Source organism: Nerophis lumbriciformis, linkage group LG05, assembly GCF_033978685.3.
Source record: "Nerophis lumbriciformis linkage group LG05, RoL_Nlum_v2.1, whole genome shotgun sequence".
Taxonomy (NCBI): domain Eukaryota; kingdom Metazoa; phylum Chordata; class Actinopteri; order Syngnathiformes; family Syngnathidae; genus Nerophis; species Nerophis lumbriciformis.
Genome location: NC_084552.2, coordinates 9,843,016 through 9,859,643, shown reverse-complemented (window position 1 = coordinate 9,859,643; position 16,628 = coordinate 9,843,016). Strand labels below are relative to the sequence as shown.

At 39.5% G+C, this 16,628-nt stretch overlaps 1 protein-coding gene across 11 annotated transcripts in view; it reads right to left on the bottom strand.

The window, feature by feature from the left end:
• The window catches only part of abcc9 (ATP-binding cassette, sub-family C (CFTR/MRP), member 9), a 115,304-nt gene extending 102,461 nt beyond the window's left edge, over positions 1–12,843 (bottom strand). For 5 of the 11 annotated variants that reach the window (XM_061961301.1, XM_061961304.1, XM_061961305.1 and 2 more), the window contains exons 1-4: positions 11,285–11,457; positions 10,609–10,768; positions 10,386–10,527; positions 10,174–10,298 (exon numbers count right to left, since the gene is read on the bottom strand). In XM_061961301.1, the coding sequence (XP_061817285.1) occupies positions 10,174–10,298; positions 10,386–10,527; positions 10,609–10,756 (415 nt within the window). In that variant the 5' untranslated portion in view covers positions 10,757–10,768; positions 11,285–11,457. Of the gene's footprint in view, positions 1–10,173; positions 10,299–10,385; positions 10,528–10,608; positions 10,769–11,284; positions 11,460–12,735 lie in introns of those variants that run through there. The other 6 variants (XM_061961302.1, XM_061961303.1, XM_061961308.1 and 3 more) reach the window with 4 other exon arrangements.
• Between the last annotated feature and the right edge of the window lie 3,785 nt (positions 12,844–16,628).

Sequence of the window (16,628 nt, the reverse complement as noted above, 5' to 3'; positions counted from 1 at the left end):
ACGAGGTTCGACAGTAAAAACGAGGTTCGACAGTAAAAACGAGGTACAACAGTAAAAACGAGGTACAACAGTAAAAACGAGATTCAACAGTAAAAACAAGGTACGACAGTAAAAACGAGGTACAACAGTAAAAACAAGGTAAAACTGTAAAAACGAGGTACAACAGTAAAAACAAGGTTCAACAATAAAAACGAGGTACAACAGTAAAAACAAGGTAAAACAGTAAAAACGAGGTACAACAGTAAAAACAAGGTACAACAGTAAAAGCGAGGTTCAACAGTAAAAACGAGGTACAACAGTAAAAACAAGGTACAACAGTAAAAACGAGGTTCGACAGTAAAAACGAGGTACGACAGTAAAAACGAGGTACGACAGTAAAAACGAGGTACGACAGTAAAAACAAGGTACGACAGTAAAAACGAGGTACGACAGTAAAAACGAGGTACGACAGTAAAAACGAGGTACGACAGTAAAAACGAGGCACGACAGTAAAAACGAGGTTCAACAGTAAAAACGAGGTACAACAGTAAAAACAAGGTACAACAGTAAAAACGAGATTCAACAGTAAAAACAAGGTACGACAGTAAAAACGAGGTACAACAGTAAAAACAAGGTAAAACTGTAAAAATGAGGTACAACAGTAAAAACAAGGTTCAACAATAAAAACGAGGTACAACAGTAAAAACAAGGTAAAACAGTAAAAACGAGGTACAACAGTAAAAACAAGGTTCAACAATAAAAACGAGGTACGACAGTAAAAACGAGGTACGGCAGTAAAAACGAGGCACGACAGTAAAAACGAGGTACAACAGTAAAAACGAGGTACAACAGTAAAAACAAGGTACAACAGTAAAAACGAGGTTCAACAGTAAAAACGAGGTACAACAGTAAAAACGAGGTTCAACAGTAAAAACGAGGTTCGACAGTAAAAACGAGGTTCAACAGTAAAAACGAGGTACAACAGTAAAAACAAGGTACAACAGTAAAAACGAGATTCAACAGTAAAAACAAGGTACGGCAGTAAAAACGAGGTACAACAGTAAAAACAAGGTAAAACTGTAAAAACGAGGTACAACAGTAAAAACGAGGTTCAACAATAAAAACGAGGTACAACAGTAAAAACAAGGTAAAACAGTAAAAACGAGGTACAACAGTAAAAACAAGGTACAACAGTAAAAGCGAGGTTCAACAGTAAAAACGAGGTACGACAGTAAAAACGAGGTACGACAGTAAAAACGAGGTACGACAGTAAAAACGAGGTACGGCAGTAAAAACGAGGCACGACAGTAAAAACGAGGTACAACAGTAAAAACGAGGTACAACAGTAAAAACAAGGTACAACAGTAAAAACGAGGTTCAACAGTAAAAACAAGGTACGACAGTAAAAACGAGGTACAACAGTAAAAACAAGGTAAAACTGTAAAAACGAGGTACAACAGTAAAAACAAGGTTCAACAATAAAAACGAGGTACAACAGTAAAAACAAGGTAAAACAGTAAAAACGAGGTACAACAGTAAAAGCGAGGTTCAACAGTAAAAGCGAGGTACAACAGTAAAAACGAGGTACAACAGTAAAAACGAGGTTCGACAGTAAAAACGAGGTACGACAGTAAAAACGAGGTACGACAGTAAAAACGAGGTACGACAGTAAAAACGAGGTACGACAGTAAAAACGATGTACGACAGTAAAAACGAGGTAAAACTGTAAAAACGAGGTACAACAGTAAAAACGAGGTACAACAGTAAAAACAAGGTACAACAGTAAAAACGAGGTACGACAGTAAAAACAAGGTACGACAGTAAAAACCAGGTACGACAGTAAAAACGAGGTACGACAGTAAAAACGAGGTACGACAGTAAAAACGAGGTACAACAGTAAAAACGAGGTACAACAGTAAAAACGAGGTACAACAGTAAAAACGAGGTACAACAGTAAAAACGAGGTACAACAGTAAAAACGAGGTTCAACAGTAAAAACGAGGTTCGACAGTAAAAACGAGGTACAACAGTAAAAACGAGGTACGACAGTAAAAACAAGGTAAAACTGTAAAAACGAGGTACAACAGTAAAAACAAGGTTCAACAATAAAAACGAGGTACAACAGTAAAAACAAGGTAAAACAGTAAAAACGAGGTACAACAGTAAAAGCGAGGTTCAACAGTAAAAGCGAGGTACAACAGTAAAAACGAGGTACAACAGTAAAAACGAGGTTCGACAGTAAAAACGAGGTACGACAGTAAAAACGAGGTACGACAGTAAAAACGAGGTACGACAGTAAAAACGAGGTACGACAGTAAAAACGATGTACGACAGTAAAAACGAGGTAAAACTGTAAAAACGAGGTACAACAGTAAAAACGAGGTACAACAGTAAAAACAAGGTACAACAGTAAAAACGAGGTACGACAGTAAAAACAAGGTACGACAGTAAAAACCAGGTACGACAGTAAAAACGAGGTACGACAGTAAAAACGAGGTACGACAGTAAAAACGAGGTACAACAGTAAAAACGAGGTACAACAGTAAAAACGAGGTACAACAGTAAAAACAAGGTACGACAGTAAAAACCAGGTACGACAGTAAAAACGAGGTACGACAGTAAAAACGAGGTTCAACAGTAAAAACGAGGTACAACAGTAAAAACGAGGTACAACAGTAAAAACGAGGTACAACAGTAAAAACGAGGTACAACAGTAAAAACGAGGTTCAACAGTAAAAACGAGGTTCAACAGTAAAAACAAGGTACGACAGTAAAAACGAGGTACAACAGTAAAAACAAGGTAAAACTGTAAAAACGAGGTACAACAGTAAAAACAAGGTTCAACAATAAAAACGAGGTACAACAGTAAAAACAAGGTAAAACAGTAAAAACGAGGTACAACAGTAAAAGCGAGGTTCAACAGTAAAAGCGAGGTACAACAGTAAAAGCGAGGTACAACAGTAAAAACGAGGTACAACAGTAAAAACGAGGTTCGACAGTAAAAACGAGGTACGACAGTAAAAACGAGGTACGACAGTAAAAACGAGGTACGACAGTAAAAACGAGGTACGACAGTAAAAACGATGTACGACAGTAAAAACGAGGTAAAACTGTAAAAACGAGGTACAACAGTAAAAACGAGGTACAACAGTAAAAACAAGGTACAACAGTAAAAACGAGGTACGACAGTAAAAACAAGGTACGACAGTAAAAACCAGGTACGACAGTAAAAACGAGGTACGACAGTAAAAACGAGGTACGACAGTAAAAACGAGGTACAACAGTAAAAACGAGGTACAACAGTAAAAACGAGGTACAACAGTAAAAACGAGGTACAACAGTAAAAACGAGGTACAACAGTAAAAACGAGGTTCAACAGTAAAAACGAGGTTCGACAGTAAAAACGAGGTTCAACAGTAAAAACGAGGTACAACAGTAAAAACAAGGTACAACAGTAAAAACGAGATTCAACAGTAAAAACAAGGTACGGCAGTAAAAACGAGGTACAACAGTAAAAACAAGGTAAAACTGTAAAAACGAGGTACAACAGTAAAAACGAGGTTCAACAATAAAAACGAGGTACAACAGTAAAAACAAGGTAAAACAGTAAAAACGAGGTACAACAGTAAAAACAAGGTACAACAGTAAAAGCGAGGTTCAACAGTAAAAACGAGGTACGACAGTAAAAACGAGGTACGACAGTAAAAACGAGGTACGACAGTAAAAACGAGGTACGGCAGTAAAAACGAGGCACGACAGTAAAAACGAGGTACAACAGTAAAAACAAGGTACAACAGTAAAAACGAGGTACGACAGTAAAAACGAGGCACGACAGTAAAAACGAGGTACGACAGTAAAAACGAGGTACGACAGTAAAAACGAGGCACAACAGTAAAAACGAGGTTCAACAGTAAAAACGAGGTTCGACAGTAAAAACGAGGTACGACAGTAAAAACGAGGCACAACAGTAAAAACGAGGTTCAACAGTAAAAACGAGGTTCGACAGTAAAAACGAGGTTCAACAGTAAAAACGAGGTACAACAGTAAAAACAAGGTACAACAGTAAAAACGAGATTCAACAGTAAAAACAAGGTACGACAGTAAAAACGAGGTACAACAGTAAAAACAAGGTAAAACTGTAAAAACGAGGTACAACAGTAAAAACAAGGTTCAACAATAAAAACGAGGTACAACAGTAAAAACAGGGTAAAACAGTAAAAACGAGGTACAACAGTAAAAACAAGGTTCAACAATAAAAATGAGGTACAACAGTACAAACAAGGTAAAACAGTAAAAACGAGGTACAACAGTAAAAACGAGGTACAACAGTAAAAGCGAGGTTCAACAGTAAAAACGAGGTACAACAGTAAAAACGAGGTTCGACAGTAAAAACGAGGTACGACAGTAAAAACGAGGTACACCAGTAAAAACGAGGTACGACAGTAAAAACGAGGTACGACAGTAAAAACGAGGTACGACAGTAAAGACGAGGTACGACAGTAAAAACGAGGTACGACAGTAAAGATGAGGTACGACAGTAAAGACGAGGTACGACAGTAAAAACGAGGTTCAACAGTAAAAACGAGGTACAACAGTAAAAACGAGGTACAACAGTAAAAACGAGGTACGACAGTAAAAACGAGGTACAAATACATAAAATACATACAACATACAAACCATCATGAAGGCATTGGGCTAAAAACTAAAAACATTTGTAATGCAATAAAAACTAATCATCACATGTCGCTTCCCACTAAAGTGACTGCATAGCAGCTAAGCTCGTTTAAGAAGCTCATTTATAAAGTCAACAGCTGAGGGAACAAAGGATCTTATGTATCTGTTGTTTTTGGCCTTTCTATTACTAGGGGCGTACCTGCATCCTGAGGGCAAGAGTCTAAACTCTGAGAAGAGAGGGTGCTGAGGGTTGACCAGAATGGCCTTTGCCTTCTGGATGACTCTGGCCTGATAGATCTGGTTCAAGGTAGTGCCTATGGTCTTTTGGCACACCTTGATTATACCACCATCAACAAGCTATCCATACACTTGGGTAAAACAGAATCCATCCTGTTTGGGTCCCACATCAACCTTAAGAAAGTCAGTGACTTCACTATAAAAGTGGGTGACATTGTTATCGCCAGGAAGGATGAGGTCAGCTACCTAGGTTCCATTCTAGAGGCTAATCTTTCCTGTGATAAAATGGCAACCAAGGTCATCAAAAAGGTCAACCAACGAACGAGATTTCTCTATAGAATCTCCTCTCTGGTCAACAAAAGCACCACGAAGATTCTGGCGGGAACTCTCGTTCAACCCTTTTTCGATCACGCATGCACCTCCTGGTACCCTAGCACCTCCAAAACCCTCAAATCTAGACTCCAAACATCCAAGAACAAGCTAGTCAGATTACTTCTAGACCTCCACCCCAGATCCCACCTCACTCCTACCCACTTCTCCAAAGTGGGCTGGCTCAGGGTGGAGGACAGAGTAAAACAACTTGCACTGAGCCTGGTCTATAAACCTACACTGTTCCAATGTCAATTTCTCTGATGATGCAATTGTTGATGACTGAAGTGTTGATTCCAACCAAATTCCCCCCCTCCTCCATATCCCACACCCCGGATTGTAAATAATGTAAATTCAATTTATATACTGTGATGATTATCTTGTGTGATGACTGTATTATGAAAATAGTATATATCTGTATCATGAATCAATTTAAGTGGACCCCGACTTAAACAAGTTGAAAAACTTATTGGGGTGTTACCATTTAGTGGTCAATTGTACGGAATATGTACTTCACTGTGCAATCTACTAATAAAAGTTTCAATCAATCAATCAAAACCCAGTCTGTTTTTATTGGCCACACTGAGGTTACCAAACCAGGAACTGATAGAATAAGTTAAAATAGACTCGATACAAGATGAATAGAACATCCTCATCAGTGTCCTATCAACCTGAAAGCCCCTCAGGCTCCTCAAGAAAAACAGCCTCTGATTGGCCTTCTTGCAAATACGGTCAGTGTTGGCATCAAAGGTCAATTTATTGTCTAAAATTGTGCCTAGATACAAACCCTGTTTCCATATGAGTTGGGAAATTGTGTTAGATGTAAATATAAACGGAATACAATGATTTGCAAATCATTTCCAACCCATATTCAGTTGAATATGCTACAAAGACAACATATTTGATGTTCAAACTGACAAACATTTTTGTTTTTGCAAATAATAATTAACTTTAGAATTTGAGGCCAGCAAAACGTGACAAAGAAGTTGGGAAAGGTGGCAATAAATACTGATAAAGTTGAGGAATGCTCATCAAACACTTATTTGGAACATCCCACAGGTGAACAGGCTAATTGGGAACAGGTGGGTGCCATGATTGGGTATAAAAGTAGATTCCATGAAATGCTCAGTCATTCACAAACAAGGATGGGGCGAGGGTCAGCACTTTGTCAACAAATGCGTGAGCAAATTGTTGAACAGTTTAAGAAAAACCTTTCTCCACCATTTAGGGATTTCACCATCTACGGTCCGTAATATCATCAAAGGGGTTCAGAGAATCTGGAGAAATCACTGCACGTAAGCAGCTAAGCCCGTGACCTTCGATCCCTCAGGCTGTACTGCATCAACAAGCGACATCAGTGTGTAAAGGATATCACCACATGGGCTCAGGAATACTTCAGAAACCCACTGTCAGTAACTACAGTTGATCGCTACATCTGTAAGTGCAAGTTAAAACTCTCCTATGCAAGGCGAAAACCGTTTATCAACAACACCCAGAAACGCCGTCGGCTTCGCTGGGCCTGAGCTCATCTAAGATGGACTGATACAAAGTGGAAAAGTGTCTTGTGGTCTGACGAGTCCACATTTCAAATTATTTTTGGAAACTGTGGACGTCGTGTCCTCCGGACCAAAGAGGAAAAGAACCATCCGGATTGTTATAGGCGCAAAGTTGAAAAGGCAGCATGTGTGATGGTATGGGGGTGTATTAGTGCCCAGGACATGGGTAACTTACACATCTGTGAAGGCGCCATTAATGCTGAAAGGTACATACAGGTTTTGGAGCAACATATGTTGCCATCCAAGCAACGTTACCATGGACGCCCCTGCTTATTTCAGCAAGACAATGCCAAGCCACGTGTTACATTAACGTGGCTTCATAGTAAAAGAGTGCGGGTACTAGACTGGCCTGCCTGTAGTCCAGACCTGTCTCCCATTGAAAATGTGTGGCGCATTATGAAGCCTAAAATACCACAACTTAAGCTGTACATCAAGCAAGAATGGGAAAGAATTCCACCTGAGAAGCTTCAAAAATGTGTCTCCTCAGTTCCCAAACCTTTACTGAGTATTGTTAAAAGAAAAGGTGATGTAACACAGTGGTGAACATGTGCTTTCCCAACTACTTTGGCACGTGTTGCAGCCATGAAATTCTAAGTTAATGATTATTTGCAAAAAAAATAAAGTTTATGAGTTTGATCATCAAATATGTTGTCTTTGTAGTGCATTCAGTTGAATATGGGTTGAAAAGGATTTGCAAATCATTGTATTCCGTTTATATTTACATCTAACACAATTTCCCAACTCATATGGAAACGGGGTTTGTACATCTCCTTCGTTTTATCGCCATTAAGCTCCAGGCATATGAAGGTTGTCCATACCTGCCAACTTTTGAAATCAGAAAAACCTAGTAGCCAGGGTCCAGGGGCCGCAGGCCCCGGTAGGTCCAGGACAAAGTCCTGGTGGGGGGTTCAGGCTTTGCCCCCCGACACAAAATGATTATTAGCATTCAGACAGGTTAAAATGTTGCTAAAACCATCACTTTTCTATCAGTCACAGTGACTTTTCAAAACAAAAATATTACAGCAAAAATCATATGGGTTGATTGACATGTTTATTCTGTAAACTAACTTCAATAGTTTGAAATTATTTTGACAGTTAATGCCAGTTATCCTGTCAACCTTTCACAAGACTTCAATTTGTTAATTGAAAGTATAAACAGTATAAACACTTTTTACAGTAAACAAATGGTAAAACAGTACTAAACAATTCCATTAAAAAAAAAATTGGTGTCATTATTAACTTTCTGTCCAAGCTTGTATAATCTACTGCCTTGTTCAATTGTAAAAAATATTCTGTGCCTAAAATTCACATTTCTATCACAATTATCATACTGTAAACATGGTAAGCTAACTTCATTAAAATTAATAGTCCTGTCAATAGCATGGAATTACAATTCAAATGTAGTTTTTTTGTAAGCCTTTCAAAAGAATTCAAAATATGAAAAATTAATGAAAATTAATTTAAGCCATCAGACACTTGAAAAGTGGCACATCACATCTCTAATGTAATCATTTTAACTTTTCAACAGAAATAGCACTGCAAAAATATTAAGGACATACTTCTGTATTTTGGTAGTTATGCTGTCAACATTTAACAAGATTTCTTCAACTTGGACTTGAAAGCATAAATAGTATAAACACTTTTAACAGTATAACAGTACTAAACAATTCCAATAGATAACATTAGTGTCATTACCTTTTTGTGGCTAAAATCCAAATTTATTCTAGTCCATGCTCAATTATTGCCTCCGTAAATAAAACTTCGGCATTTATCACATCCAAAGAATCGGTTTGGGCGACGAAAAACGTTGAAAGTTTTCCACTTGTATCGCTAGCAACGGCATTAGACTTGTGTTTTTTTTTTGGGGTCTTTTACATCGCTAATTCCTCCGTGTCCGATCGAAAAATCTTGTCTGCACAAGGTGCAATTTGCGTAGTTTTCACCCTTTTTGGAACGGATAATTATTCCCGGATAGGCTTTTGAATATTCTTCACGGAATGACTGCAGTTTTCTTTTCGGTTTAAGACTCGTTTGCGATTTTTCTCCGGCTGATTCCATGATCGTTCGCTCGTTTGGAAACAATGGCAACTGGTGCATCGTGCTTGGCAGCGGTGCTATAAATAGCCTCGCGCATTGGCATTCGGAATGGCTCGATAGGAAGTTACGGGAAGCAGTGTCGATTGTCATTGTTGTTACGCGATTTTGTGAATAAAACTTAAATTTTTTATTTTTTTTTTAATTACCGTATTTTCCGCATCATAAGGCGCCCTGGGTTAAAAGCCGCGCCTTCAATGAACGGCATATTTCAAAACTTTGTCCACCTATAAGCCGCCCCGTGTTGTAAGCCGCATCTAACTGCGCTAAAGGAATGTCAAAAAAACAGTCAGATAGGTCAGTCAAACTTTAATAATATATTAAAAACCAGCGTTCTAACAACTCTGTTCACTCCCAAAATGTACGCAAATGTGCAATCACAAACATACGTATATCAACATGGACAGAGCTGCGTGAAAAAAGCCACCCGGCCTCTTCGCGTAAACTTAAACTTACCTTAACCACTCGCTCATCTTTTCTTCATCCATCCCTTCGAGTTAGCTTTTATGATGACGCCGGCTGGAAAGGTCTCTTTTGGCAAGGTCTTCCTTTTGAATATCACCATGGGTGGAAGTTTCTGGCCATTAGCATGGCAAGCTAGAACCACAGTGAATGATGACTTCTCATTCCCTGTGGTGCGAATATTCACCGTACGTGCTCCCGTTGTATCCACAGTGCAGTTCACAGGAATATCAGTTGCTGTGAAATACGGTAGTAATCCGTGTGCGGATGGAGAGATTGCGTCTTTTCATGAACCGGATCCTTGTCGCTTAGTAGGAGCCATTTTGTGGTCTTTACAGATGTAAACAGGAAATGAAACGTACGGTGATATCCGCGCGTTTTTTCTTCTTCTTCCGGGGGCGGGTGGTTGCTTACAGTAGAAGAAGAAGCGCTTCCTGTTCTATGGGGGCGGGTGCTTACCTTGGCGGTTGCTTGCGTAGAAGAAGAAGCGCTTCCTGTTCTACCGGGAAAAAAGATGGCGGCTGTTTACCTAAGTTGCGAGATCGAAACTTTATGAAAATGAATCTTAATATTTATCCATATATAAAGCGCACCGGGTTAAAAGCCGCACTGTCAGCTTTTGAGTAAATTTGTGGTTTTTAGGTGCGGCTAATGGTGCGGAAAATACGGTAATGAAAAACCTGATTTTTTATCACTGCAACCGTAACCCGGAATAGGTTGATGAAAACTGTACTAATTACGGGAAAACCGGAGTAGTTGGCAGGTATGGTTGTCCGCCAACGAGATGATGTTTGGAGCTCACCAAGGAGAAGTTTGGGGAAGTTGGAGGTCTCGATGTTGTGGTAGTAGACCACCGACGTTGTAGCCGCCACAAAGCCCATGAAGGCGGGCATGAAGAGGTGCAGGTGGTTGGTGTCCATCATCCTACAGTGAGGCACAAACACAGGTGGAATATCATTTACTGCTGGACCACGCAGAACCTGCAGGCCTTATCCTTCCTGGGGGGGGTCTCACTTGTTGGAGACGAGGCCCTCCGCAAACTCGCACACGTGGACGAAGAGCAGCAAGAAGGTGAGGATCCATCTCAGGTTGTGTCCTGGGAAGTGGAGCCAGGTGTTGTGATGGATTTGGACCTTGGAGCTCTGACTGCCCCATCCTGACGCACACAAACACGCACATCGGTACATTTCATTAGCTTAATGGAGTCTCCCTGGACAGAAACCATAAACCCCCTTACCAATGAAGAGGATGGGGAAGGTGATGAAGAGCAGGAAGACATGAGGCACCAGGTTGAGCGCGTCCACGAAGCAGCCGTTGTTCAGCATGCCGTCGTCGACGCTGTAGCCGCTGACGTTCTCATCGTTGCCGCAAAACGACAAGCCCATGGCGCCGCCAGACTACGCCGGAAAGAAGACCATTAAACATATTAGAAGAAGCAGCAGCGGCAAAGTGAAGCGTCCAACAACACCCATCTAGAATAGAGGCACACATGGCGTCTGGTAACAGGCGGCCATATTTGATGAGGTCAAGACGTTTACTTTCTCACACAATTTCATTAAAATTCTCATATTATAATGTACCTTCAATTGTAAAAACAAAACAATTAAAACATGTTACCTAAATACATTTAAGAAGAGACTTGCTATGAAAAGACGTAGCCTAGTGGTCTCCTATGGGAAAAGCAATGTGAGTGTTGACACTTGACACCCTCCTACTTTACTAACATATCTACAGTACATACAACACAAATGCATCAAAATACAAATAAACACACCTCAAATTAAATACAACTTCTACGTTTAAGTCGTAGTAAATGCTGGACACACAAACAACTCCTTGGAAGAAACTAAATTAAAAAAAAACAAAAAAAAACTCGAAAGTGCAAATTGGAAATTAGGTAAAGCTTTGCTTACCCAGACGAGAAGATGTAATCCTCACGGAAACACTTTCATTCCTGGCAAAAAAAAAAAGTTGTGATGACAAAAAACAAATAAAGAAGACAAAAAGTTAAATAGTGGAGTGAAGTCAGAGGAGAGAAAAGTTGATTATTTTTAGACGCGCACGAAGATCAGCTGCTCCGCATTCTGACCACCGTCCGTCGCAGTAAATACACGCCAACCATTTCCGGTTAGTTCGGAATCAACGCTTGGTTATTATAGAAAATATTTACCCACCATACATATCTCTAATGTTAAACATTGAGACGTTTAGCAGCTATATGCGTCACAGTTATTTTTAAATGTTTTACCAGACGCTCATTCGCCGTCTTTCGACAGGTGGGACGCCATGCATTTGTTTTGAAGGCAGCAAATATGAGACTTCCGGTAAAAGACGCATTAACTTCGTCAGACTTGACGTATACTCTCCTATCAAATTTCCAAAATTGAAGCAGGTCATGAAAAATATTTTCATAAACTTAAAAATCAACATGCGTGTCAGCAACAAATACATCTTAAAACACACTGTTAATAACAATAATAATAATAACAATAATTGATTACAAAAATAAATTAAAAAAATACACTTTGTTTAACAGCAGCAAGCCAGTTTGTTGTGCTTACTGTGAACATGGACAATGAACTTCATTATAACACAATAGCTTCAGATTCATAAAACAAACAGTTCGTGAATAATTGGATTAACATATGAGACATTTATGCATGGCGTGAAAATGGCAGGGGGCCTGGTTGAGAGTGAGACCCAGGACACAAAGGGTTGGGAACTTGGGGGTGGGGAACATAAGAAATATTCATGCAAAAAAAGCATAATCACAATGTCAATTTTGTCATGACATCATGCATCTTGCAAGTGTATCTTTGACACCATCATGCATCTTGCAGATCGATGAAGATATGACGCATATGCCTGGGGGACGTCCAAACTCCATTGTGAAAGCAATCAATTTAAGATGTTTTACGTCGTGTAGTAAGTATACCGCTACAACGCAAAAACTAAGAAGTTATACAACTCATTTCGTTGAACCTTTTCGTTCGGCAAGCACAAACACGAAGCTAAGCGATGCGTTTCGACGGAATATGCTTTTATTTTAAATTGTCGCGCTTTACATCACAAAGCACTTCCCTCCACCGAAGCGCGATGGCAGCCTCAATTATATTCATCTTTTCGACATAAACGTTCTTTAAACGGGCTTATTTTGATGCCGATGACAATAATTTATTTTGCTGACTTACATATTATGTTTTTATATCAATTAAAAAGTCGATCTTACCGTAAACGCGATGCTACTTTGTATTGTTGGTTTAGCCTATGGAGTTTTGTATTGACAATTTGCTGTGTGATGCGTTCACGACACAGTTCGAAGACAGGTGGACGACATGGGATGACGGGACCCCCCAGCACTTACCCGATTTCAGACGCAGGTGGTGGGGGCTCGTACTTGCAGCAGGGGTGCCGGGGCTTCGACGTCTTAAAGGTGATGCGTGTTCTGTCATTGCGGGCACCGGAAATAGCCATAGATTGCGTTCAAGGACACGTGCATGCATGGTAGATTTGATTGTAATTCTAAAAATGCTCTAATCCCACACAAAACTGCGGAAATCGCATCACCAAAGATCGTGTATTAGAGAGAATGAAGAACGCTGGTAATGTGGAAAGAGGTCGATGATATATATTTTATTGTATGGATATCACAAGTATTATTACATATTAAGATGATCTGGTATCGTGTTTTTTTTTTAATATTAAAAAAAATATTTAATATTAAAAATATTCTGCATAATCTAGAAACGAACATATGTTGTACCGGTCTCAAACAGAAGAGGGCGCAATTGACAAAAAAAACATAGTAAAAGGTATAAACACTGTCTCATCATAAAGTTAAAGTAGCAATGATTGTCACACACACCAGGCCCGGCCCTAACCAATCTGGCGCCCTAGGCAAGATTTTAGGTGGCACCCCCCCACATCGGCAGTGAAGTGTATATACTCACAAGAAACTGAATAGCTTTGTCTTTGACCTCTTTTTTTTTTACATACAACCATACCTAATATATAAAGGGGTGGAAAAGTGACTATTACCTGCAGGGCAAACATTAGCTAATCAGAAGGCAATAACAATGTAAACAAAAAACACCGGCTTAAAAGATCTAATACAAATGTCCCTGAGGAATGTAAGGTGGGAGTACTGTAATTACCTAACGTTACATTATTATTTTCCATAACAATTTAGCCCCCTCCACAATATTAACCCGACGTTAAAACAGAACTAGCTATTTATTGATTAGCAATTGCCGAATCATGTAACATTAGCTTAATGCTAAAAAGCCAGGTTACTATCACATTCTGTAACAGACAAATAATTTCATGTAGGCTAACGCATACTTGCCAACCTTGAGACCTCCGATTTCGGGAGGTGGGGGGTGGGGGCGTGGTCGGGGGTGGGGCGCGGCGTGGTTGGGGGCGTGGTTAAGAGGGGAGGAGTATATTGACAGCCAGAATTCTCCAAGTCAAGTATTTCATACATATATATATATACATATATATATATATATATATATATATATATATATATATATATATATATATATATATATATATATATATCCTGAAAATATGCAAACAAAACTGTGTTTAGATAATTGATACTTCAAACTTGCATAAATAAATATTAAGGAATATAACATAACTTGGCTTCTGAGAGCTTCAAAATGTAATGAATAAATTGCTAAAGTTGTTGATAAACAAGCAATTATTTTAATAATTAAATATGGTCATTTTCAATTAATTATGATAATTTAAAATTAATTATTTCAAATATGTTTATTTTAATGTATAATTATATGGCTGGATGTAATAAGGAGTCAGAAAAAATACAAATAAAAATACAATTAATTTTTAGCAAAATATAGTAAAAATGTATTTTTATTTTATTTTATTTTTAAAAATTAAATAAATATATTTATTTTTAGGTAAGATAAACATAATAATACAATTTATCTCTACTCTGGATGATTTAGTTCTTGTCACCCTGTTGTCCTCCCATCAATAGGGAGATTTTCGGGAGAATATTTGTCCCGGGAGGTTTTTGGGAGAGGGGCTTAATTTCGGGAGTCTCCCGGAAAATTCGGGAGGGTTGGCAAGTAATGTTGTAACAAATAATATTTCTATTAAATAAGCATTACTTTGCATTTTAATTAACGTGGGATTATTTTTTGTATTTAGAAGTAATAGTACCAACTTTTATTTTTTATTTTTTTTCTCCAACATTTGTGGCACTGGCGTGGCGCCCCCTGATGGACGGCGCCCTTAGCATTTGCCTATACGGCCTATGCCACGGTCCGGCCCTGACACACACACTAGGTGTGGCGAAATTATTCTCTGCATTTGACCCTTGATCACCCCCTGGGAGGTGAAAGGAGCAGTGAGCAGCAGCGGTGGCCACGCCCGGGAATCATTTTTGTTGATTAAACCCCCAATCCAAGCCTTGATGCTGAGTGCCATAAGCCTGTTTACACTGTTGTAAAGGTTGTTTATGAGTGTACAGGACCAAAAATAATATACAAGCCTGTGTGTATTTATGTATGATTTGTGGGTTTCAAGAAAAAGGGACACACACGCACACACACACATGCAAACAATCCCCCCGGGTGTCACAAACCCTCCCATCCCTCCACATGCAGTGTAAATAATGACTTTTTTGTGACCAGAGCAGGAGTCTCGTTTGTCCAAATGAATAAAAACCCCAAAAATAAATAAATAACGGGTTTATCGCGCACATGTCGTGGAACTGCACGTCCGAGACGGTGTTGCGTGTGCGCAGCGTGAGAAAGTGTCGTCCTCGGGGGAAGAGTTTGAACTTCGCACAGGAAGTGGGGGTCGATCGTCGGCAGCACAACTCAGGCGTGTTTAGTGACCATGGTGCAAAGACTTCAAACATCAACTACTTTGTTAAGACTCTCAATAATATGTGTGTGTGTGCGCACACACACACACACACAACATCTCGAGGCCCATTTTTGTGACACTCATCCACGACCATCAGCACATGTTGCACGGCTACGTACACAATTCCTGGTAGCTGAAAAAAAAAAACATATCGACTGTCAGGTTCAAACACTGATGACATCTATTAAACAGACGAGAAGCAAGGAATCATGCAGAAACAGAGTTCAATTTGGCTCATATGAGGAGACACGTGTTTTGGGCTGTATTCTAGTTACAGATCCAAACTACGTTCTAAAAGTACAGCCTGCGTGCTTCCTCTATTTATTTGGGAGGTCCCTGTTACATCACTGAAGCTGTCGCTGAAGGAAGGGGGGTAATCTCGACAACTCCAGTTAGACACAATATACAAACCCCGTTTCCATATGAGTTGGGAAATTGTGTTAGATGTAAATATAAACGGAATACAATGATTTGCAAATCATTTTCAACCCATATTCAGTTGAATATGCTACAAAGACAACATATTTGATGTTCAAACTCATAAACTTTATTTTTTTGCAAATAATAATTAACTTAGAATTTCATGGCTGCAACACGTGACAAAGTAGTTGGGAAAGGGCATGTTCACCACTGTGTTACATGGCCTTTCCTTTTAACAACACTCAGTAAACGTTTGGCAACTGAGGAGACACATTTTTGAAGCTTCTCAGGTGGAATTCTTTCCCATTCTTGCTTGATGTACAGCTTAAGTTGTGGTATTTTAGGCTTCATAATGCGCCACACATTTTCAATGGGAGACAGGTCTGGACTACAGGCAGGCCAGTCTAGTACCTGCACTCTTTTACTATGAAGCCACGTTGATGTAACACGTGGCTTGGCATTGTTTTGCTGAAATAAGCAGGGGCGTCCATGGTAACGTTGCTTGGATGGCAACATATGTTGCTCCAAAAGCTGTATGTACCTTTCAGCATTAATGGCGCCTTCACAGATGTGTAAGTTACCCATGTCTTGGGCACTAATACACCCCCATACCATCACACATGCTGGCTTTTACACTTTGCGCCTAGAACAATCCGGATGGTTCTTTTCCTCTTTGGTCCGGAGGACACGACGTCCACAGTTTCCAAAAACAATTTGAAATGTGGACTCGTCAGACCACAGAACACTTTTCCACTTTGTATCAGTCCATCTTAGATGAGCTCAGGCTCAGCGAAGCCGACGGCGTTTCTGGGTGTTGTTGATAAACGGTTTTCGCCTTGCATAGGAGAGTTTTAACTTGCACTTACAGATATAGCGACCAACTGTAGTTACTGACAGTGGGTTTCTGAAGTGTTCCTGAGCCCATGTGGTGAT